This window comes from Gekko japonicus, unplaced genomic scaffold (assembly GCF_001447785.1).
Source record: "Gekko japonicus isolate JY-2015 unplaced genomic scaffold, Gekko_japonicus_V1.1 scaffold261, whole genome shotgun sequence".
NCBI lineage: Eukaryota > Metazoa > Chordata > Lepidosauria > Squamata > Gekkonidae > Gekko > Gekko japonicus.
The window spans coordinates 572261-597702 of NW_015172558.1; the positions used below are offsets into that span (position 1 = coordinate 572261).

General features: G+C 42.5%; 1 protein-coding gene across 2 annotated transcripts in view; it reads right to left on the reverse strand.

Moving 5' to 3' along the window:
- The window catches only part of PSME4 (proteasome activator subunit 4), a 116438-nt gene that overhangs the window by 35333 nt on the left and 55663 nt on the right, over positions 1 to 25442 (reverse strand). For both annotated transcript variants that reach the window (XM_015421218.1, XM_015421219.1), the window contains 19 exons: positions 24974 to 25189; positions 21618 to 21775; positions 20044 to 20139; positions 17293 to 17348; positions 15414 to 15470; positions 11986 to 12041; positions 11798 to 11896; positions 11184 to 11246; positions 10973 to 11068; positions 9935 to 10066; positions 9315 to 9524; positions 7914 to 8050; positions 7517 to 7570; positions 5191 to 5320; positions 4401 to 4482; positions 3635 to 3788; positions 2621 to 2690; positions 1603 to 1728; positions 614 to 766 (listed from right to left, as the gene is read on the reverse strand). In XM_015421218.1, the coding sequence (XP_015276704.1) occupies positions 614 to 766; positions 1603 to 1728; positions 2621 to 2690; positions 3635 to 3788; positions 4401 to 4482; positions 5191 to 5320; positions 7517 to 7570; positions 7914 to 8050; positions 9315 to 9524; positions 9935 to 10066; positions 10973 to 11068; positions 11184 to 11246; positions 11798 to 11896; positions 11986 to 12041; positions 15414 to 15470; positions 17293 to 17348; positions 20044 to 20139; positions 21618 to 21775; positions 24974 to 25189 (2145 nt within the window). The remainder of the gene's footprint in view (positions 1 to 613; positions 767 to 1602; positions 1729 to 2620; positions 2691 to 3634; positions 3789 to 4400; positions 4483 to 5190; positions 5321 to 7516; positions 7571 to 7913; positions 8051 to 9314; positions 9525 to 9934; positions 10067 to 10972; positions 11069 to 11183; positions 11247 to 11797; positions 11897 to 11985; positions 12042 to 15413; positions 15471 to 17292; positions 17349 to 20043; positions 20140 to 21617; positions 21776 to 24973; positions 25190 to 25442) is intronic.

The window sequence follows — 25442 nt, forward strand, 5'->3', positions numbered from 1 at the left end:
TGATCTGGGGGCAACCTGTTTGGGGGCCCATAAAATTGTACCCCCTGGTCCAATCGTCTTGAAACTTGGTGGGTATGTTGGGGAGAGGTTCCAGTAAGCACGCTCCACGTTTGGAGCCTCTACCCCAAACCCCCTCCCCCCCAGCCCCCCACAAAGTTTCAAGAAGATTTTTGCCATTGACTTCAATGGCCCCATTGGTTATAATGGACCCGAATTTTTCGGGATTCCCGAATTTTTTCGGGATTTTTTTTTGGGATTCGGACAAGCGCATAAATTGCTAATTCGGGATCCCAAAAGCCGAAAAAAGCCGAAAAACGTTATTTTCGGCTTTTTTTTTTGGCTCGGGATCCCGAAATGCACATTCCTACTTAGGATCCAAGCCTGGATCTATTTCTTCAGGAAACCCCAGAGATCAATTATTATCAACTTAGGTGATGTAGATCTTTTTTAAAAAGAAAAATCTATTTTTAAGAACAGGAATATTGAGTTTTAAGCTGAATTTATGTTAGTATTTCACATATCACTGTTAAGGAACTAAAGGGCTTGTATGTTTTGCTATACGGCAACTGAAATGTCCCTGTTTAGTTTTGCAAATGAAATAAAGACAGAGTACCTTTTCAAATGTCCAGTGTTTAGACCCTCTTATCAAACCAGCTATAATTTCAGCTACACATCGTTGGGGACTTTCGTGGGAATCTACTGCTAGTCGTTCTAAGTGAGGTTTCAGTACTGGCAAGAAGGCATCGTCGAAGTTTCTGAATAGGCCCTGTTAAGGCAAGACTCAAGGTTTAGTGTGGAACTTGAATTAGCTCTTTCAAAGAGGGCTTGTAACCATCTATTTTCAAAACAAAAGGACATAATATACTTCATACTTGTTTGAAAGGAAACTAAAACTGTTCTACTAATGATTGTGAAGCATGATTTTTATTTTTTAAAAATTACTGTAGATTATAAACATATATATATATTTCCCCAGGTCTGAAAACAAATTATGCAGCAACCTCACTGAAGCTAACCAAATCTAGACCTGTTCAGTATCAAGACTGGAAATCACTTCAGAAGCCTACATATTTTGTTTATAAATTGCAAGAAAGAAAGTCAGGAGATATAGCCATAAATTACATAAACATTTGTCTTAAGTAAGTATGCCAGAGATCTGGATGTACAGTGGGACTTTTTGTTGTAATTCCTGTATCACATCCATGCCAAACGGCAAGCAAACTTCCTAAACTTCACACAAGTTTTCAAAGCCATTTACTGTGCTATACAGAAAGTGTGTGTGGGGGGGGGAGAGAACAAGGGATATCCTCCTGTTCTGGAGTAACAGAATACTCCACTGCATGCACACAAGCACTTTCTGGATCTGTGCTCTTTGACATGCATGCTTAATGTTCCTCTCAAGATATTTTTTCCAAGCACATTCCCCAAGTGCATATTAGCCATCATACAGGAAGGCAATACTGTGAAGTAAAATAAAACATAAAATGTAGTATCACCATTATAACAGCTTAATTACACAAATCATGCAGTGTTGCTCCTTTTTCAGTGACTGATTATTGGTCTCTCCCAGGAAAAAAAAGGTAGAAAAAGAGGTCCAGTTACCTTGAAGAGGCAAAATCTGCGTGGGTTAAATTTATCTTTTCCTTTTCTGTCTTCTAAAGAAAGAAACTTGATTAACTGCTCAACAAATTTCACATCAGAAAAGTGATCGTAGATTACTTGCTCTGCCTGCAAAAAAAAAAAAGTGTAATGGAACCAAAGTGCTGATTGGATAATAGAAAAAGTAAGGAGTGGATAAGGAGGAATCTATAGAGTACCATCCTAATGTGAAAAGCACTGTGGAGCCATAGTTCACCAGCGCTGTTCTATTCAAATGACTCCTGTTTTTCCATAACTGGTCAATAGAAGAGATGTGGGATAACAGAACGTGGCACATTCTTGGCAAGGACAAAGTGCTCTTAAATCCCCTTGTGGCAGTTTCTACATCAATTTGTTATTTGGCTACCTTACATCTCTTAGTAAATACGTTAGTTTAGTTTGAGTTCAGTCTCACAGGTTCAACTCTGTTAAGCAAAAAAAAGGTTGTTTCACACATTCTTCTTCTTGTACATTGATTTCTTTACATCAGAGAACTGCATACTTGACTATTGGCAGCAGAATATGTGAACTAACTCCACTAAAAACTCTACAGTGGAAGGGATGTGAGGAAATTTGACAATTCCATCTTGTGGTGGTAGATCTATGGTGGCTCGTTCACACACACACACATCATCCAGTGATGGACATGCACATGAAACCCCAAGCCCAGAAAAGCCAAGTGTAATCATCTGCTTTCAATCCATGTCACCATGAAGTCAAATATTCAAAATGTTACAATTTAATCTCCTTGCTAAAAATTGAAACTGGTCAGAGAAGCCACTGTCAATCTTCAACAACAAATTCTTCAGTACACAGTTAAGTCAGCATTGGTATTCCTGTTTTAAAGAAGATCTGCATGGAGGATCACCACTGTGGGTCTTCGATTGTTCCAAGTCACCCACAATCACAAGAGCAATAGATATGCCTGATCTTGTATCAGCCTATGACAGGCTTTGAGCAAAATTGAAAATATCACCCTTACCTCTGAAAGTTCATTTCTATTCCGTCCAAGCGTTGGTTGTTGCTCTGCAGAAGCATAAATCTCCATGTTTCTAGAAATAGTGGGAGGGGGAGACATACTATGAGCCAACATTCAATATTATTCTTGAATAAAACAAAGAGAAAATGTAGTTATATTATCACTGGAGGAAGCAGCTCTCAAAAGCAATGACAAAAGTAGGCAAAATTTGTTGTACGAGTAAAGCAGTCAGTATCACACAAAAAAGCACAAACTCACAAATCAACATGTAAGGAATCCCACTTTCCATTTTTAGCACTTTATAGATTTATACCATGCCTTGTTCCATATGTGGGGTAGCATCATCCCTAGAATGTAATATATACACCATGTGGGGTGGGAGGCAGTCCTTGAACTGAAGGGTGGCATAAAAATCATATATACATTGTGAATGTGCAAAGACATTCATATATTAATGTGTTTTAAATTGATAATTTTAATAAGATAAATTTGCACACATGCTGTACGTGTACACATTTTCTGGCATGTATCCACCGGTATTTTTTGCAGACAGAACAAATTTCAGACCACAGAACAGAATTTCCTCACCTCCCCATCCCACTACAGCCCAAAATGTCCCTTCAAAATGTGGGAGGGAAGAGGCAGCAGTCTATAGTGGGAAAGGGAAAAAATCAGCAAAAATGCCACCATCACCACTACCCTGTTTACGGAAATCCTCCACTGGTTCCAAGCCCTTCTCAATACCTATATGCTACATATAGTTTGTGTGGAGGGGTGGTATATAAATTGAAATAATAAAATAAAAATGCTTGACTCACTACAGATTTTTCCAAACGAACTGTTTCTTCCAAATATATATAGAATTTATTCAGCACTGTTGCTACTGTGAATTGTCCAGTTAAGTCACATATAAGCAGGTCATAATGTTATAGGGAAAAGACAACTAGCAGGCTGAAAAGGCTTTGTTTAATAAGGAGACCCTGAAGTGGCTGGAGGGGAGGCTAAGCCAACACTTACTGAGGCCAGGTGTAATATCCCCAATGCGTTTTCTCCACAAAACGACAAGACTCCCAAGCTTGTTTTGTCCTTGGTAAACTGGCACTTTCGTAATGCAACCACTGGTTATCAGGCCTGTCACCAGCCTGGATATCAGAAGGCAGAGACGCTCCACCTGCGTGCAAAAAGAAGAACTGTCTATTAAAATTTAACCACCACCATGCACCATGCCCTAACTTGGATGGCCTAGGCTAGCCCAATCACACTAGATCATGGAAGCTAAGCAGGGCTGGCCATGGTTAGTACTTGGATGGGAGATCTCCAAGGAAGTACAGGGTTAGAACACAGTCAGGCAACAGCAAACCACCTCTGAATGTCTCTTGCCTTGAAGATCCTATGGGGTCATCTTAAGTTTGCTGTGACTTGATGGCACTTTCCAACACCATGCACTCAGTGGTCCAGTCACAAGATGAGAACGTGAAGCAGCATTTTCACCAGATAGGCAGTTTAAGACTGGGTAAAAAATGCCCCCCCCCCCCTTTGTACAATTTAACCTAATATGCGTCTTCTCTAAGTGACCTTTTAGTATTTCCTTTAATATGGCAATAAAACTACTGGTAGCGGAATTATAGGCAAGCCACATTTCATCATTATTTAGATCAATAAAACTTAAGCACGGCCAACTCTGCATGTTACTAGAGTGTGTTTCACATTTATACTTGCATAAGCCAACTTAAGGGGGGGGAGGGGAATGCTGGCTTCATATCTGATGAGGAGGCACACTTACTGATTTGGAAAGGGCATATCGACACCTTTCTATGAGGCCTCTTCAGCTGCTTGAGGATGCCAGCCACAGCAGAGATCGCCATCTAAAAGGGGAGTGAGGATTAACTTGCACACTTGGTCAGTTTAGCAAAGGCAAGTGTTTCACTACAAGCCTTTACAAGTGCAAAAACAAAAAAGCCTAAGAACTGAACATCTCCCCCACCGCCGAAGGATTACTGAACTGGACAGAGAGTGGAACCACTCTCGGTGACAATTTCCTACCAGCTCAGTCTGCAACATGCTATTTTTATACCTTCCTACAGGCAAGACCTTGGAGATTTTACATAGTTGCTTTACATCACTGAAAACCCAAAACAGCATCTAAACAAGACTCCCTTTGGAGCCCTGAACCTGACCTGCTATTCTCCCAGTTTACTTTCTCCATGTGATTCTGAAGATGCTTCCAACACCTCAGTGAAAATGATTAAGCTTTGGTAAACCATTTTGCCCTCCATCTGCTACCCAAAAAGTAAACTGTGCTAGGCTCCCTGTAAGGGTTGGGCCGCGGAACACATGCAAGACGCCGCTTGGCCGCCAAGTCTCATTTTAAGGTTTGCTCCCCCACTCCCGAATGAGTGTGGCAAGAAAGCACAGGTTATACTGGCTGCATTCATAAGATCAATGGGGAGGAATAAACCAGTTTACTGTGCAGAGAGCACGGAATCATGTGAATCCACCCTTAGTTAATGGCAATGGCCCAGCATTAGCAACAAAGCTATGGTAAGTATTTAGATCCAGATTGTCATGCATACCTTACGAACCACTAGAGCATCATGGTTGAGACATTCCACAAAAAAATTTATGGCTCTGACAGGCAGCACTCTGTCATCTCTCAAAAGCAGGGACAGAAAACCAACACCAATGTGCTCAAACTTCCAAGGGCTGAAAAAACAAGATGGAGGAAATGGCGAAAGTCAACCACTCTGCTGGACAAAATGCAAAAAGATACCCACACACTTCTTTGCTAAGTTAGCTATCTGGACACTACAACACCCCATGCTGTTACTGCACTTCATGGATCCAGCTCTCAACTACAGAACAAGGATCTGCTTACATAGCTGTAGCATCAAGGCAGTAACAGTGGGGGGGAACACAAGCTTTAATCTTTAAGACAAGGACCAAGTCTGGATTTTTTTTTAATTACCAGGAGAACAAAGACAAAGAACGTTAACAGCAAGAGAGGGTTAAGTTCTACTACAACACTCAGCACCACCAATGAAAAATAGCTGATATACAACAATTACTGTAGTAATAATAGTCATAACCACAGCTGCAATATAAGTATTCAGAGTAACTTCATTGTAACTGCTGTGACCTCAATATTCCTTTTGATTACGCATACATCTCTTTCTCCATATTTACTTATTTATTTGGAACACTTATTAGCTGCCTTTTCCCCCTTGTGGAACTCAAGGTGGCTTACTATATAAATAAAACATTATTAAAAAAACATTAAAAACAAATATTATAAAACCCACAGAAGTCACAGTTTAAAAACTTAAGACTGCCAATACTAAAAGCTAAATAAATCAAAATGCAGTCCCAAATAAAACTGCCCTCAACTGCCTCCTGAAGATCGACAGTGAGGGGGCCAGGCACACCTCCCTGGGGAGGCTGTTCCGTAATTGTTGGGCTGTCAGGGAAAAGACCATCTCTCGTGTACCCACCAAATGAGTGTCTTTAATTGGTGAGACAGACAGGTGGGCATCTCCCTGTGATCTTAACTCCTGGGCAAGAAAATATGCAGGAAGATGGTCCTTCAGATTCTCCAAGTCCCAAGCCACACAGGGCTTTAAAGGATGAAACCAACACCTTGAATTGGGCTCAGGAGTGGATCAGAGCCAAAGCAACTGATGTAGTATTAGGGTCACGTGCTCTCAGTGGTTAGATTTGACCAGCAGTCTAGCCAAAGCAGTCTAGGTGTAACAAAGGCATGGATCACTGTGGCTAGGTCTGACTGATCCAGGAACGGAAGCAGCTGACACCCCAGCCAGAGCTGGGCAAACATAATTCAAGCCACAACAGCCACCTCGTCTTCTAAGGTGGCCACTGTGTCAAGCGGCACTCCCACGCTGCAAACCTAGCTTTTCAAAGGGAGCATAAGCCCATCCATCCATGAAAGGGGAGATCTGAAGTCCCTGGCCCAGAGAACCTCTGTTTTTCCAGCATTAAGTTTCAATATTATATTAATACTCAGAGGCAGTAAATCTCAGAAAGTTAGTGCTAAGAGTCAACATCACGGAAGCCCTTGGCCCCTTTGTTCTGTTTGCTGGCCCTACAGAACAACTGCTTGGCCACTGTGTGAAACAAAATGCATAACCAGATGGAGCACTTATCCAATCCATCAGGGTTCTTCCTACGTTTTGGAAATGAACACGATTTTTAATTCAGGGGGGGTCCAATATATTCAAATATGTAAAATTACCTAACCAGTTTGGATCATTTTTCTCAGCACGTATAAATCTTTATCAGCCTCAACAAGACACAAGAGTGACTTGCAGGTGCATCCCCCCAATAACAAGGAAAGAAAGAAAGCAGTCAAGTGCAGTGGCAGGGCCATTTGGCATGTAACAATTCCAAAGACTAGTACATCTTTATAAACAACTACAGGTAAGAATTGCAGTGATCTACTGCCTCAAGATAGAAAATGCCTTATACTTTCAAGTTCATGACAAATATATTTTGGAAAGAAAAATGCTTAGAGACAACAGATGGCACATGGTGCCCAGCTCTATGATCCCCAGACCATTTCCAACGAGCGACTGACTTGATGTCAGCCACCTTGTATACAAACTACTCAGAAGCAGTATTTTGGGCAAATCATCATGCATTTACTGTAGCTAAGTATTGCCCTATCCAATCAGGTCAGTAGAGAAGTAGAGAACTAGAACTGCCCTGCATCTGCTTTGGTCCAGATGTTCTTTTGATATCTTACGATAGAAACTAAATCTTGAAAGCCAAACTCATAAATCCGGCAAGAAGAGCAACAAATATTGTAAACCCACAGGCCTGTTTTAAAAGTCTCAGTAGTTTTAACATGATTTGCGCTTAACAAAAAATACAGAGTGATATACTTACAGATTCCTTTGATCCACAGAATCTAATAGTTTGTTAACCAAGTTTTCATAATTTCTGAAAATGAAACAAGGAACATCCAGATTATTAACACCAGAGTCAGCATCTTGATAACACAGGACATCTCCTAGGTATGTGGTAGTATTGATTCTCTGTGTGGCAATTTCTACAAGCAAAAGGTTCAGCACAAACTGGTGTGGAGGAAAATGTTAAACTGACCATCTCATGCTTTAGTGCTCGTCTGTTATCAGTCTAGAGACAAACATGGTAAAAACTTCTCATGGAACAAAGACAGCAGCTGTTCGGTTTCCTCTTTGCTATAGTAGAAAAGCAAACAAACAGGCCACAAAGGTTTCAAGCTTGCAATGAAATCTCTAATTACAGAGCCTTTCCCACTTACTGTGAGGCCTCCACATTCCTTTCTTTCTGCCGCTGTATTCCCAACTGAATCTCCTCTGGGCTAAGAGGAGTCCAGCCATTATGCAGATACATCCATTTCTCCATTTGAACAGCCACCTCAATGCATTTCTCTGGAACCTGGAGAGGGACAGAGTCACAAATGAATCCTCTGGCAAAACAAATGATACAGTATCCATTATATGTTTAAGAAGCCACCAAGGAACCAGAAAACACTACTAACCCCCTACCCACCCTCCAAAAATACAATACCTGGTGGTGGTGGGGGACTTCCTACTTACACTACAGTCCTATGGTTTCACTTGGTTTAGACTGGAGTAAATCTGCATAGGATTACTCTGTTCATCTTTCAAACTAATTAAACCCTTTTACTTTGATTACTACTCCACAGAGAATATGCCAAGATTCCAGTGCTACAATTTTAAATGTAACCATTCCTTAATTCCCTTTCTGAATCCAAACCTCTTCTTTGCACTGTCCTCTCCATGTCCCCACAATGATTTGTTCCATCTTCTGGGAAATTATGAACAAATGCCCTGGAGCACTGACACTCACTCAGTGGCTTGGGAACCACATGGGACTCTTTGACATGCCACTTGTGGCTCTTCCAAGTGCCATTCCCCAATGTAGCACCCACCCTATGTTTCAAGAAAGTGGACAAGGACCTTGTCCAGTGAAGACTGTGGTTGGCAGTCGGTCCCCACCCTGAAACAGCTGCTGTCTAGAGGAATGGAGAAGCTGTGAGCCTCCCTGAGGTGCAGGCCTCATGCTAGGGATGAAAGCAGATGTCGCTCTTCTGTTTGATGGAAACTGTGAAGGTGGCTCTCTGCAACCCACAGAATGAATACCCCATTATATAGTATTTTATGAGGCCTTGAACAGAGCAGTAACAGTAAAAATAAACTCCACACCTTCTATGGCAATCACCTAGAATGTGTATTCTTTGAAAGCATATACTACATACATGACACAAAATTATCTAGGGATCAACTGTAACTTCCTAACGCTGCTACATACAACAAATTAGACATACGGCAAATGCATCTTCTGCATGTTGACTAGTAACTCTTCCCCTCCAGCCTCCAACATCCCCTCCAAGATCTTGGGCACTCAGTGCTTTTGACAATATCTCGAAGCAGCCATTTCTAAAGACTGCTTAGGCTTACATATTTATACTCTTGCTCAATGCTCCCTCTAAGCTGTGGAATCTTGTAAGCAAAAATTCTGCTTTGTGAGCTACTGGCATTAAAGTTGTGAGCGAGCGATTTGGCTGCTGCATTAGCCATCCTTCCTGAGCCAAGACACAAATGTGTGAGCCGGAGGCTAAAAAACTGTGAGCTAGCTCACACTAACTCAGCTTAGAGGGAACACTGCTCTTGCTTACTTCAAAATCCAGTCCTATTGTTTCATACTGCCAGTGGATCTTCTCTGCAAGGTCATCAAATAGCCTGACTATAGATGGTTTTTCCAGAGACATTGCTTTGCTAAGTCCAGAAGAGACGATTGCAGGCCAGGTTTGCACAATGCAGTACCAGTCATGAAGATTTGCTAAGCACACTCCACTGTGGTTCCCAAGGAGGCAATACAAGGCACCCTGTGGAGAGCAGATCATAGCAGCAAATTATAAACAGATAATTGAACACACACAGCTTCAGAAAACCTCAGTAAATTATTGTTGAAAGTTAGTATGTATACGTTTGACACTAAAACATATTAATTTTAGAAACCGAGATGTAAGTCATATCCACTCACATAAATGGCAAACTCCCAACATTAGTTTGCAAAAAATATTATACAACACACCTGACTGCAAGACAAAGTTAGTTCATTTTTTTCATATTTACCACAATTCACAATAAACTGCTCTTATCAGAAGCACAGCCATTTTCAAAGTAGCACAAATTTACACACAGGCCAGAATGTATATTTTGTTCTGGGGGGGGGGGGGGGGGGGGCCCGGGGGGGGGGGGACAGGCCTGGAGACAGAAGTAACAGAAGCCTTACTTTAAACTGCTGGTGGGTGACATTGTGTGCCTCTGGCCGTAAAAACTCCAAAACCAGAGGAATAATATCCCTACAACAGAAGTTGTAAGTCCCCAGGGCCGCGAAGAATGCATGCTGAGCTTTGTTTCTGACCTAAGGAAAGAAGCACCACAAACCTTCATACGGAGGCTGAATGCAGGAACATACATAAAGTGGAAATAAAGCTTGGATTAACAAAAGTGAATAAATTGTGACTACTGGTTCATACTGCTTCTGTTAGCATCAACTTCCCTGCACCAGCCAGTGATTAAGACTCATGTATGGCACATTTATGTGCAGGAATAGACTAGTCATTAAGGCCACCACGAAAAGTGCCAATGGGCCAAAGGCTGCCCCCCTAACAGGACCATCTTGACCCCAAGGCAGCCTCATATGAAGTGAGCAGGAACCTCCACTGCTGCAAAACTGGCAGCCCCCACAATGGTGGAGGGTTGAGAACTTCTGCCACCACGTCAGCAGCCCTGTACAAGGCAGATGGGTGTGAAGTGGGTGAGAGTTGGAGAGAAGCTGCAGCAAGCTTGCGCCTTCCTCCCCTCCCCGCACTGGTGAGATGGTCAGGGCTGGGACAGGACTTCTTCCTCCTTCCCTCACCTCTTTCCAGGGTCATTTTTGCCTCCCAATCCACCCCTGTATAGTAAGTGTCTCCTGTGCATAAATGATGAAAGAGATAAAATGTTTGCAGATGGAGAGGAAGGGCAATATACAAACAGGCACCCACACAATTAAGGTGCCTTCTGCACAAAAAGCGGGATCTTTGGATCCAACTCTTAATTTGTTCCATAGTAAATTTTAATCCTGTCCAAACCAGCTATAAGCGCAACATAGGGTGTTAGGGGCCCTTTGAACAATTAAACCCTGCAGAATATCATAACATGACAATGAAGTCAGCACACAGTTTCTGTGAGCTGAACAATACTGCAATCAATGCAAAACACCAGCTCGAAAACCAGCACATAACACCTTGCCTGTGCAAAACTGTCAAAGACAACATACACTTACCTGGCTGTATGAACTTGTGCACAAACGTAGAAGGTCTCTGATCAAGCCTTGATGTACTTTTTTATACTCACAACCTTCAACAGTGAGTGTTCTCAGCTAAACAAAAAGTTCCAAATTAGAAGAGGGAGGGTTTTTTTGCACAAGAAATAGAGAGGGACAAAGTTCAAGACAGTCAAGAAGCAAACACTGACTGCAAAGAGATGACCATTACCTCATGCTGCAACATGACTCTGTCAATCAGCAGCGCCCTGATATGCTGTTTCTTTCCTTGAAGCTGCAAAGAAAAACAAGAATACACCCATTATGCATGGATGCCTGGTCTCTGACTTCCCCTCAGATTTTTCAACTTCCCCTTACATATCTTTCACTTAGAAGCAGGGAAAACCTACTTTATGTATCCTTATACCATGACAATTTTTTATAGTTTTACAGTGCATCCATTTAACGGTGGCCTCCAAATTTATTCATTGCATGCTGGAGAAAACAGTCTGTGTCTCTTGCGCTACCAGTCTCTTTGTTTTCCAGTTCCCTCCTTAAAGTATATACTGTTTGTACTGTTTTCTAAATAAATTTGCCAGTTTCACAAGAGCTAGGATCTCCTTACAAGCAAAGCATTTGATCAGCCAAAGAGATAAACGGCACTCCCAGTAGCACTGACGTACTTAAGTGCTACGTTAGTTCCTGATTTCATTGATTAAGCAGCCTTCTCTAGCCTCTCCCCCACTATTAATGAACAATTAAGGCCTCAGGCGTCACAAATATTCTTTCTGGAATTTCAAGAACACAGATTTATGGTTAGATAAATTGCTTATATAAAACACCTACCCTGTTCTCCATTGATTTCTTCACTAAGTTAAAGCTCTTCCATCGGGAATCAAACTCATGCTTATGAGAACCCTGGAAGTGTAAAAGGTCACCAATGATCTGAAAGAGAAGAATTCAGATTGTATAGAACAAATCCATTTAGCTGGCTAAAAAAACACACCGAAACCTATCAGACTCTGAAACTGTACCTTTATGATGAGAAACAATGACTTGGTATCATCCTCAGAGTGGTCAAGTACATACTCTATAATAAGAACAAGGAAAATCCCATAAGTAAAAACAGTTCAAAGAGCTAGTTCACAGACTACAACAATCAGGACCCTTTGATTTAAAGTGAAACCTTTCCACACTCTACAAAGACATATTAAAATGACTTTTTAAATCCTTTAACTACCTACAGTGAAATTCAGTTTTAAATCTATGGTGATGCAATGAAAATGAGAACAGGAAGAAACAGACTACTGTGTTTCTGGTTTCCATTCAAAGAACTGGTTAACATAAGAACATAAGAGACGCCAATGTTGTATCAGGCCAAAGGCCCATCCAGTCCAACACTCTGTGGCCAGAATTGCCCATTTATACTCACTCTCTGTTTTCTATTAATTAGCCAGTTTTTGATCCATAAAAGGACTTGTCCTTTTATCCCATGGTTTTTGAGCTTACTTAGGAGCCTTTGATGAGGAACTTTATCAAAAGCTTCCTGGAAGTCAAGGTAAACAATATCTATTGGATCCCCCTTGTCCACATGTTTGTTCACCCCCTCAAAGAACATTAGCAGGGTAGTGAGACAAGATCTTCCCTTACAGAACCCATGCTGAGTCTGCCTCAATAAGTTTTGTTCATCTATGTGCCTACTAATTCTTTCCTTAAGAATGGTTTCCACCAATTTACCCGGTATCGACGTCAGACTGACTGGCCTGTAATTTCCCGGATCTCCTCTGGAACCCTTTTTAAAGATAGGAGTGACATTTGCTACCTTCCAGTCCTCAGGAATGGAGGCAGATTTTAAGGAAAGATTACATATTTTTGTCAGGAGATCCAGAAGTTCACATTTGAGTTCTTTCAGAACTCTCAGATGTATGCCATCTGGGCCTGGTGATTTATCAGGTTTTAAGTTGTCTATCAGTTTTAGGACCTCCTCTCTCGTCACCTCAATCTGACTCAGGTCTTTCAACACCCCTCCCGAACTCAGCGGTTCTGGAGTGGGCAAGCACTTCTCATCTTCCACAGTGAAGACAGAGGCAAAAAATGCATTTTGCTTCTCAGCCATTTTCCTATCATCCTTCAGTACTCCTCTTACCCCTTGGTCATCCAAGGGCCCCACTACCTCCCTGGCTGGTTTCCTGCTTCTAATGTATTTGAAGAAAGTTTTATTTTTGGTCTGTATGTTTTTCGCTATATGCTCCTCATATTCCCTTTTTGCCTGCCTGACCACTTGCATTTTATTTGCCATAGCCTGTGTTCTGTTTTATCAGCCTCACTGTGACTAGCTTTCCACTGCTTAAAGGAATCTTTTTTACCTTTTACAGCTTCCATTACTCTGTTTGTTAACCATGCAGGCTTTTTCCTATACCTGTTTGTGCCTTTCCTAACCTGCGGAATATATATATATATTTGAGCTTCTAGGATTGTAGTTTTAAATAGTTTCCAAGCTTCTCCAATGGTTTTGACCCTTTCTACTTTTCCTTTGTTTCCTCCCCACATGTCCTCTCATATCAGAGAAGTTACCCCTTTTAAAGTTAAAACTGGTTGTGTCAGTCTTTTTGGCCAATTTCCTATTTATACAAATGTTGAACTCAACAACATTATGATCACTGTTCCCAAGCGGAACAGTTGGAGATATTCTTAAAGGGTCATTCCATTAAGGTCTTCAACAGATAAGGGGAGCGGTGGCACAGTGGGTATATCCCACTGTCTTAACATCCGAACTGTGTCAGTTTGAGCCCCGCACTGGTGTGAGCTGCCAGCCTGTTGTCCCCAGCTCATCGTCCACCCAGCGATTCGAAAGCCTCGGCGAGTAGATAAAATAGGAACCACTCCTTAGAGAGGGTGGGCACACCAACTTCCCCTCTGGGAAAGGTGTTAGCTGTCGGTTGGGGACGTCCTGGTCCAGGATCCGGAAGGCGGAAGATCTAATCGGCTATGAAAAATCCCTGCAGTGGGATGCTCCGGCCAGGTGGTGGCAGTGTGGCGACACAACATACGGGTCCTGAAGCCCCAACGTCATCAAGCCGGTCGACGCAGCCGTTCGGGACATGACTGAGCCAAGCCAGAAATGTTTCCACTGTGCAGTTACAGTGTGTGCAATTAAATGAATTATATGTTGTCTTCCCTATCCCCTATGAAACATTGTTAGTCCCCTGTCTAATGAGTAACTGTAAATCACTTTGAGCCCACTTGTGGGGAAAGCGATTAATAAATCGAAAGCATCATCATCATCATCATTATTATTATCATAATTATTGGACACAAACGGACAAACGCCTTTACCTTTGTTGCAAATCAAACTTGAAAAACGAAGTCTAAAAAGGGAAGTTGCAGCTAATGCAGGGTATGGAACCATGCCTGCTCCTCCTCTTGCTCCTGCATCGGGATGGAACGATTCCCCCCCCCCTGCTAACTGCCGTTGCGGGGGGGGGGCGCACAAGTCTCCCGCACCTCTGCACCACACAAGTCTCCTGCACCTCCCTCCGAGAGATCCAGGAGGAGCCCAACACAACACAAAGTTTGGGGGGGGGCGTCTCCACAAGAAGCAAGAAAGGCAGGGGAACTTGGGAGCAGCCCGAGAATCACCCTGGATGCCACGCCATTTTCCCGGAAGTTCTCCACCTTTGGCAATTATCAATTTCCAGTTTACTGGACTAGTATTCCAATTGGACTAGCATACCAGCATACCTACAGGACCACCTCTCCCTATATGTGCCCCAGAGCACCTGGTGCTCTGCAGATCAACACTTCCTGGTAATCCCAGGCCCAAGAGATGTCAGCTTAGCCTTGACAAAGCCTTGTGGAACATGCTCCCACCTGAGATCAGAGCCCTTTGGGACCTATTACAGTTCCGCAGGGCCTGTAAAATGGAGCTATTCCATCAGGGCTTTGGTTAAGGCGGAGGGTATTAAACTCTCTCGGCCTCCCATGTCTTTGGAAACCATCCAGTGCCTTTCAGATACTGTTTATTACCTATGGAGCACTGTTGTATACCAGGGTACCTACTGCCATCTGCTTAAAAACTGCTATAAATCGGGCTACCTATTACCATCTGTTTAAAATGCTACAGGAGACGTTGGACTGTTAAGTGTTTTTGTGCAATCTTGCTTGATTGTTCAAATTGTTTGATTGTTTTTATTATTATTTAATATGTTGTGAGCCACCCTGAGCCCACTTATGGGGTAGAGCGGGATATAAGTTTAATAAATAAATAAATTCATTTTGGTGCTATGTATGCTTTGCAGACAGGACACAAATTCTGTTAGACTGGTTTTTATGTGTTGTGGCTTTTTATATGGTTTTATGATTCTTTCAATGACATGTTTAGGTAAGCTACCTTGAGCTAAAATAGGAAAGACAGAGTATAAATGGTTTTAAACGAATACATTAAATACAAATGCTCACTTACGTAGGAGCTTCCTTGTAACCCTGGCAATTGTTTCCCTGTAATTCACTCTTGACAAATCTAGAGAAGGTAAGACCATTCATTATCTATAAAGCTTACGCTTTACATGACACAGAGGTACAAAACGCAGTCACTGGCAACAGGCATACAAAAGCAAAAACATTAAAAAATAAGATTGTTCCCAGCAAGACAAAGGTACTACATGGAAAACATGAAAAGATTTGCACTGCACATATGCACACAAACACTATCTCCAGCATGTACACATAAATTCACATGCAATCAGGGACTTCCTCATTCATTTCAGTGCCAGCTGTAACTTCGCCTGTACATTCTGAGCACACCAAGCTGACCACAACAATGGAGTGAATCAGGAGGCCCTAAAAGTATCTGTTTATGAACAATTAAGAGTTGATAAGTTTTTGCTCTTGGTAACACACACCAGAATACAATACACACATAATGACCATCAACTGTAAAGGGTGTTCATCACATGCAGAATTAGGCATGCAATTCTTTAAAAGAAAACTACAAAGCAATGATGGAGAAAGGATCAAGTTTAGGCTTGGGATTTTGTTTCGGAGTGAGAAAGATGCACACAGGGGGACATTCCTAAATTGACATCTGTGCCTTTTACACTTGATGGGGCATGTGGGTATTTTCTACTGGTTCATGAAAATATAAGAACTGGCCTTATGCAATATTAATGCATCTTTATTTTATGCTGGAGTAGATACCTAAAACAGAACTAAGAATGTTTTAAATCACTAATTCAATAGGGGGGTATGATATGATCAAAATGGAATGCTTTACTGTCACCATCAAACTTATAAAGGTAAAAGGTTCCCTTGCTCGAAAGCCAGTCGAATCCGACTCTAGGGTTGCGGTGCTCATCTCCGTTTCAAAGCCGAAGAGCCAGCGCTGTCCGAAGATGTTTCCATGGTCATGTGGCCGGCATGACTAAACACCAACGCGCACGGAACGCTGTTACCTTCCCACCGAAGTGGTACCTATTTATCTACTTGCAATTTCTTGCTTTCGAACTGCTAGGTTGGCAGGAGCTGGAACTAGAGACGGGAGCTCACTCCGTCTTGCGGCACCCAGGTCTCGAACTGCTGAACTACTGACCTTCCACAGCCTGCAGTTCAGCGTCTTAACCACTTGAGCCACCGCAGCTCCATCAAACTTATACTGGCCACTAAAATGCTAAAAATGTAAAAAGGCAATCGGGATTCTCAAGGATTGCAGGACATCCATAAACTGTGCAGAAGAGCCTTGGGGACTACATGAAGCCTGCACGTTATCCACTGTAGTATTAAAAGGAAAACTTGTTATAAGCTTGAAAATACCAGGCACATTATTGTAAATGAGTCTGTTTGCGAGAATGGTGGTAGTGGAAAGTACCATCAAGTAGCAGTTGACTTATGGCAACCCCATAGGGTTTTCAAGGCAAGAGACATTCAGAGGTGGTTTGCCATTGCCTGCCTCCACATCACAGCCCTGGTATTCCTTGGAGGAATCCCATCTAAACACTAGAAAGGGCCGGCCCTCCTTAGCTTTCAAGATCTGACGAGATCAGGCTAGCCTGGGCTATCCAAGGAAGGAGGTTTGCAAGAATACAAAACCAGTAATTACCAGGGCTGTTGTCCTCCACAACTGCCTAGCATTAACACTGAAATTGCACAGAATTCCACATCCTGAGAATTGCAGCTTTCTTTCTTTTTTTTTGAAAAGCCAATCTCTGGACCTTAAAAGATTGGAGGGGCACAGGGAAGTAGCTAAGTGTTAGCAACCATCTTGTCAAGAGACTAGCAACACTCTGTGCTAATGAAGCAGTGAAGTTCACAGTCCTTCAATTATCTAATAAATGGGGCTAACTCACCATAGTCAACACCGGTATAAAGTTTGAGCTCTTCTAAAGACACCAGACTTGGAACCCTGAAGAACACACAATGTATACAAGCTGCTTAAACAAAAAAACATGATGCCATGAATGTGACTTTACCATCAATTTTTCACATATGCATTAGTCACTGTTAAAACATCTGAAGACTAAAAACAGCCTCCACTATGACTTTAAGATACACCTCCAATAAAAAGCACTCTTAAACAATTGACTGAATCACAATAGCTGTAGCCAGCTTTTTCATACTTCAGACCTATATTGCACTCTGTGATGGTATGGTTTTGTTTTTAAGGTCAAGCAGGCTCATACGCCCATGATCAAATATAAAATGGAAGTCTAGATAACATGGATGTCTGTCGGACACACATGGCACCAAGTTGAACAAAGTTTGGTGATGGTACATGGGACAAATGCCTGTTCACATGGGATCTTTGTCAGAAGTGACGGAACTGTGGTCAAAGAGTTGCCTGTCTTTGCAGGAAGATCCAAATAGTGCTAACTTGGTAAGAATTTATCTTATTGTTTGGTCTGGGCAGCTGTGCTAAAAGGTTTACTAGACGTGCAAACAGAAGTCCAGTGACATCTCAAAGACTAACAAAATTTATATCCAAACTCAAGAGCACAAACCATGTAAAACAACGTTGCACTTACCCGTAACTGTTGTTCATCGAGTAGTCTTCTGTACAGGCATGCATTGGGACTGCGTGTGCACAGGCCAGCTGCAGAAAAGATTTCCAAAGCTTCCTAGCAGGCTAGGAGCACACTTCCTCCCTCTGGCGGGAAAGCACCAGAGGGAGGAGGAGGTGCTCCTAGTCTGCTAAAAAGCTTTGGAAATCTTTTCCGCAGCTGGCCTGAGCACACGCAGTCCCAATGCGGGACTACACAGAAGCTACAAATATTAATATCTTTTATTACAGCCAACCAAATGTCATAACGGTGAGCAAGCTTTCCAGTTCTCCAGAACTCTATCATGCTAGATATTACAAAAAAATAAACACGTATAACCTGAGGACACAATGTCCAGTCCTGATCAAACCTGTATTGTGTGTTCGGTGTGGAGCAGATTCAAATGATGCTTATTTCAAGCTAGGGACAAGCTACATGATACGTCCAACACATGTTGACTCATGGGTGCTCAGCTGGACTCCCAGACAGAGATAGAGTGGGGGAACTCGCCATCCACCCAGCGGTTCGAAAGCTTCGGCGAGTAGATAAAATGGGTACCACTCCTTAGAGAGGGTGGGCACACTAAACCCCCGTAGGGGAGGTGTTAGCCGGCGAATGGAATGTCCAGCTCTTAAGCTCGGAAGCCTGGAAAAAGACCTCTTCGGCATTAAGAAGCCTGTGATGGGCCAATCCGGCCAGGTGGTGGCAGTGCGGCGCTACGACTCAAAAAGCAGCCCAGGAAGAACCAAGTCATCAAGCCAAGCCGAAATGAATGCCGTCCAGAACACGTCTGAAGCCTACAGCTGAACAGAACCCCCGTCGGCTGCAAACGTGTGTGATTTAAAGAAGTATATGTTGTCCTCCCTTAACCCTATGAACAATTGTTAGTCCCTTGTGTGAAACTTGTGTAACTGTAAATTGCTCAGAGCCAGCGGCTCTGCCGGACTGAGCGATCAATAAAGCGAAAGGTATTATTATTATTATTATTATTATTATTATTATTAAAAAGCACTCGTTCGCTTGGCACAACAAAGGAACATTGAAGGGGGGGAGAAGGAGCTTTCAATTCTCCTCCCACTCCACTTTTGCCAGCAGAAGGGGGGGGGCTTTTTACCCCTTTTCTCTAGCTCCAATATACGTCTCACTGCAAGTCCAGTCACGCACATCATGTAGTTACGCCCTTACACCCAATTTTTCTCCAAGCAAGAGGCAATAAATTGGTTACACTCCATAGGGGGAAAAACCACAACGGCATGAAATGATTCAAATCTCTTTCTAAACCAAGACAGTACAATCATTTTTTGGAAGAGAGCATAGTAATCACTTGGTGGTCATTAAGTGGTTTTTTGGATTTTGGTTTTGGACCACCACTTCCTTCTACAACTCCCTTCTAACAAACTATTCCAGATTAAGCTGGAATGTTAGAGTTCACTTCGTCACAAGCTCTGGCTCACGCAGGTTAGTGCTAGAATAACACTTTGTTAGACTTGAAGGTGCCACTGGAGTTTTGTTCTATTTTGCTGCAGTCAACGAACATGCTACCCCTCTGCAATTAGTACCATACCGTTAGTTCCTCAAACAGCAGATGCCACCGCCAACTTGGAATTCTCATCATGAACACATTAGAAATCATTACATTCCCTAGAGTTCAGCACCTGTTCTTAGTTCCATCCAGATAAGCTTGGGGAATTCCAAACTGCATCTGAAGATCAAGAGAGCTAAAGCCCTCCATTCTGGACTATACAGATTTCCAACTCAACAATCATTAGCTGCTGCCCTTCTACAGGTTACAGTCCAGGTGCTAGGCCGTCACATTTTCTGAGACAGCAAATACAAACAGATTTCATATTTTCAAGACACAGGAGGCAGTGTGAAGCACAGCTCTTTGGTAAAGCAGAGCATAAGAGTACAAGGATAAGCAGGCATAGATTTGACTACGGGATGTTCTGACTACTTGTATTTCCAAGCTGACAGCATTCCACACAAGCTACACTGCATCACCTGGGAAGATTCCTCCAAGACACTCTTATTTTCTGTCTATACAGGGTAATGCTTACTTACAGGTGAGGTACTCTCTCTCCTTTCAGAGGTGGCAGAATGTTCCCCGACCCAATCAGGCAATTGTGCACTATAGCGAGAGACTGCTGCACGTCATCTCTGAAAACAAACATTAAATCTATTTCAGTTTTTAAGATATGTGTGGGCAGGTAAAGAGGTAAAGAGCCATGCGTCTTTGCTGACATTACTGCATTGTACAGATCTTTACTACATCCATACCCCCAGAGAATACTCTTGGATAACTATGCAATTACTAAGTTCCACATGTCTGGGGGGAAAACAGGCCAAGGAAGACATAAGCTTGTGTTTTTTCTCCTCTACAGTTCTGCTTTCCCAACACAAAGCAAACCCCTCCCTTGTGCCCAAGTATCTTCTCACAGAGCAGTTAGCAGCTTTGGCAAAGTGGGGAGAGAGTGAGTTAAACCTCCCTTCACGAGAATTGCAGCCTTTCTCCAAAACACACAAACCTCCCACCCCGATATTATTTTCTTTACAAAACACAGGAGACCCTAACCATGGAACACCTGAGCCATATTTAGTTTGGTCACATGGCCATCACAATTAGATAGATATACCCTCATCACATATCTAATCCTGAACAACTGCCTTAGAAAGCATATCAAAAAATTCACATTCTAGAGCGATGTACAGATAGAGGATTTTTTTCTGCAGACACACGAGAACCCTAGGTTTACATAAAAATCTGGATGTTTTTTAAAAATTGTTTTAAAACACCATACCCGCCAAAAAGGAAAAGCAAAGTCTACTTTGTGCAGTCCCCACCATATTCCAGTGAAGAAATGCTGACTGGGATCCTGTGCAATCACAGTCCATATTAGGTAGTTTTAAAAAGAGCTAAATGGAAAAAGCAGAGGCGGCAGTAGGACAGGAACAAGGCTAGAGAAAGATGAGGAAGCAGACAGGGGGTGAGGGAGGGGGCAACAGCAACACTTGGAGACATCAACTCCCAATCAGCTTGGCATCAGAGGGAAAGGGAAGGGAGGGGGAGGTTGAAGCAGAAAGTATGTCCTTTGCACCTCCTGCGTAAAGCCTTTTGCTGCTGCCCCTGCCACCCATCTGTGGGGGGTGGGGTGGGGGTTAATTCAGGCTTTTCTCTCCATATCAATCAGCCATCAGCAGCCACAGGAAGCACAAAGGATGTACTTTCTGGTTCAATTTTACTGCCCCCCCCCCAACATCTAGCTGATTTGGGCTCTGGGCAGGAGGAGGACTGGGGAAGGAAGAGGTGATTGAGAGGTTGGCAGAGGGAAAGGAAGAATGGAGGATGACAGAAATTGGTAGACAGATGGGACCTCCCTCCCCTGCCAAGTTCTGTGGGTTTTGCCACTGCAAAACATGCAAATATGCTCACCCTCGCAGTAACATGGGACTACTTTACAGGGCTGCTGTAAAGAGCAGTACATGAAACTCTCGGCTCACTTTAAAGAAGTTTCTTGGACTGCAAGGAGATCAAATCAGTCAATCCGACTGTTCCCTGGAAGGCCAGATACTGAAGCTGAAGCTCAAATACTTTGGCCACCAAATGAGATTAGAGCACTCACTACGCAACCACTGACCTGGACATTTCAAGATCTGCATCTGCATAGCGTGCTAGCTTGTCAAGCTCTGGCTGGAGAAAAGAATCCAGCAGGTAGAAAGAAAAAGCTGTCTCTTCAACTGAAGGAACATGCCACTGAATGTTAAGATTTCGCAAGTCACCAGGTTTACCCCAGTCCTGCAAACACAGAACAAGAAAGTGTATTTTGCATTTAGTGAAAATGTCTCGGTGTTCCTCATTTAACTCAAGTTCTCAGCCACAAGGATATTAGCACTTACAGTAAATAACAGGAGTTTGCATCATACATTATTAGCAAGGCGGGACCATCACAACAAAATTCACTCAAATTGACAACAGTCTGCTTCTGTTAATTGGGAAGTTAAACCTTGCAGCAAAGATTGACAATTAACTTGTAAATATTTACAGTCCACTGGTGAGAAGAGTCCTAGTTGATTCAGGTGCTTATTTATTTTTAGATTATTTTTAAGGCAGAGCTGTAATATATTTTTTTAATGGTCACCTTTCTTTAAATCCAAACTGGCTAAGATAATAAAATGCATAAGATAAATGTAAAATCCAAAATATATCATAAGGGGAGGGGGCACAGAGTCACAATTACACTAAATCATTACCTTCCTAAGGTATCTAGTGTATTGCTCTGTCAGGCTTCTTTTGGGAAAGCGTTTCAAAACACAGAGGCAAACACAGACAAAGTGCTCCTCTGGCCCAGCTCAAGTCTCACAGATTTGGCGCTTGGAGCAGGGCATCTTCAGAGGATCTCAACGGGCAGGGTTGCAAGCCCATACAACAATGGTTAGTTGGTGTCATCAGGCCATTAAAGGTTTTATAGGTCAAATACTAACTAGCACCCCAAATTGTGCCTGGAAATTCATTGCAACCACTGCAGCTGGAACACATGTCATGGAATGTGTAGCTGTAAGTACCACTGCCTGCAATCCTATGACAGTTCAGCAAACACAGAACCTGTTGGATGTTACTCTGAGACTGGACCACAGGCTCCTTTATTCTCACCAGACAGGTCAGCAAATGAACTGGAAATTCCTATAGTTATGAGAACACGAGTATCCCTGATCCTGTGAGAGGAAACCCTCCTTAAAAGAGGGGGGGAATCATGATTTACAGCAGTCAAGGTTCTATGCATAGCCATCAGAATAAAATTTAGACAGTTTACAGAATTCTGGTCTTGGTGATGTAGAATTCAGTTTACCAAAGTGCAGTGAAGATCACAGATGCAACCCCTTTCAGCTAAAAACATATTCAATAGGACCAGAAAACAGAAGCCTGTTGCAACTTATTTTCAAATGAGAAGGGAATTTCTCCATTTAACAACTCAGTTTCAAGGTAATTCAAAGTAGCATCGTTTTTTCTCTTTAAGCCGCACTGGCCAATTGATTACCTTGTGACCTGCACATTAAAGAAGACTGCTTTTCTGTTACCACTTTGGATCTCAAGTGAAAGTGATGCCATCATTTCATCTTAAGTTGTTCCAATTTATGGTCTAATATCCTGCTAATGTTTTTCTCTTTGGCCACAAGCTGGTCTTGGCCATTTTGCAACTATGATTTGGTCATGGGCAGATTATGGATGTATGAAAGATTTGTTATTGTCTAATCACATTTTAGAGTCTCACATACCACTACCATATGGGCACTATTTCAAATCAGCTCACTGTTGAACGAAACCATGTAGGCCTAATTGTAGAAAGCTCATTCACACATCAGTCTCGTCTACAGACATGCAGTTAAAAGGACAATATGAGACCGGGCAATTACAGCTGGAGAAAGTGTCATCATTATTATGGGAACGGATGCCATCTATTAATCCACATGCCTCAAAAGGATCAACTCTGCTCATGAGGACAAAAGAATATTGGGTGAACCAGTTCCAATTCAATGGGAAGAAGAAGAGATTGAATTTATACCCTGCCCTTCACTCGGAGACTCAGAGCGGCTTACAAACTCCTTTCCCTTCCCTCCCCCCCCCCACAACAGACACCCTGTGAGGTAGGTGGGGCTGAGAGAGCTCTTTCAAGGACAGCTCTTGTCAGAACTACGGCTTGCCCAAGGTCATCCAGGAACTGCAAGTGGAGGAGTGGGGAATCAAATCTGGTTCTCCCAGATTAGAGTCCGCACTACACCAAACTGGCTCTCACACCAAGACACTCAGCCTTTGCATTGCACTCCTTAAGGATACCTGTGCAATAAAGCCAAAGCCATTCTGCATTACAAAAATATAAACTTGCATGTATACCACAGTGTAGCCCACAATGCATTTTTATCAAAGGAATTTCTCCAAAAAAACCACATTTTATATATATGCTTAGCTATCAAGAAACTCACGAATTTAGCAATAAGCTCTCTCTTTTACTCTTGGCTTTTATACATTGCACCAATATATATATTGCAGGGATTGGGCTATTAACAAATTTAAGTGTGTGTGTGTGTGTGTGTGTGTGTGTGTGTGTGTGTGTGTGTGTGTAACTTTTAAGAGAGAGCTGGCTAGAAACAGCATAAAAACTGCGTAACTCCACTTAGAGCCCACACACAAACAGTGCTCCGCCAGCTGTGCTGGCTCCAAGTTGAATACTGGATCAGATTCAAGGTTTTGGTTCTAAACTTCAAAGCCCTACACGGTCTGGGACCAACATATCTTCAGGACCACCTCTCCTGGTAGCCCCCCCACCCCCCCGGACCGAGAGCACTACGCTCTATAAACAACAACCTTCTGGCAATCCTCAGCCCAAAAAAGTACTTGTCTTGCCTCAACCCAGACCAGAGCCTTCTCGGCTCTGGCCCCAGCTTGGTGGAACACTCTTCCAGATGAGATCCAGGCCCTGCAGAACCTAATGCAGTTACACAGGGCCTGTAAAACAGAAATGTTCCGTTAGGCATATGGTTGAGGCAGCAAAGCCTCCATCTATTTTGGCCTCCCCCAGTCCTCCCCCCCATCCCATTGTGTACTAGCTTTTTATAAACACACAGCTTGTACAACCTCTCCTTGATAAATTGTAGCTGTGCCTATGTCGCCACCTGCTTTTATTTTGATTGTGATTACGTTAAATTGTTTTTATAATTAATTGTGATACTGTTTTTAACCTGTTGTGTTACCTGACCTGAGCCTTGCCGTGCAGTGGAGGGCAGGTTAGAAGTCCAATGAAATAAATAAATAAAATAAAAGACTACTTGAAAAAATAGACAATGCAAACATCTACATTCATAGCATCTTTCAATTACACTTTCCATAGCCACTGGAGTGGGGACACAGCTTCAAATAAAAGAATAGAATAATAATTTAGTACTTCTTATTTTTAAAAAAAGTTCAATTGTCTAATCCTAAATAAGTTAAAATCCTTGCCTTGATAGGAAAGTATTCAGAAAGAGGCTTGTCAAAACCACCTGGCACACTGCAGTATTCTGTGGGGTAGATAAGTGTAGTAGAACGAAGAAGATGATGCAGTAGGTTACAAGACAGAATGTAACCCTGCTTACAGGTTAAGTGGAGGGTTTGCTGAAGAATCTTCACAAGCTGCTCACTGTACGGCAGCAACTTCTTCCCATCCACACGAGTGATCTAGTCGAGGAATGCAAACATCAGAAATGTAAATATACGACAGTGAACCTATACCCTTAATAAACCATTACATTGCAGGAATGAGAGGTTTTAAGAGAGACAGGACTTTCTGTCTTTTACTCCAAAGTACCCCAGCACTTCTTCTGGGCTGTCTCCAGCCTTGGGTCTCTCCTTAGGAATATATCTTGGGGCCATAAATCTTGGCAAATACATGTACATGGTTCCTCATTTCACTGCATTGGTCAATTAATAG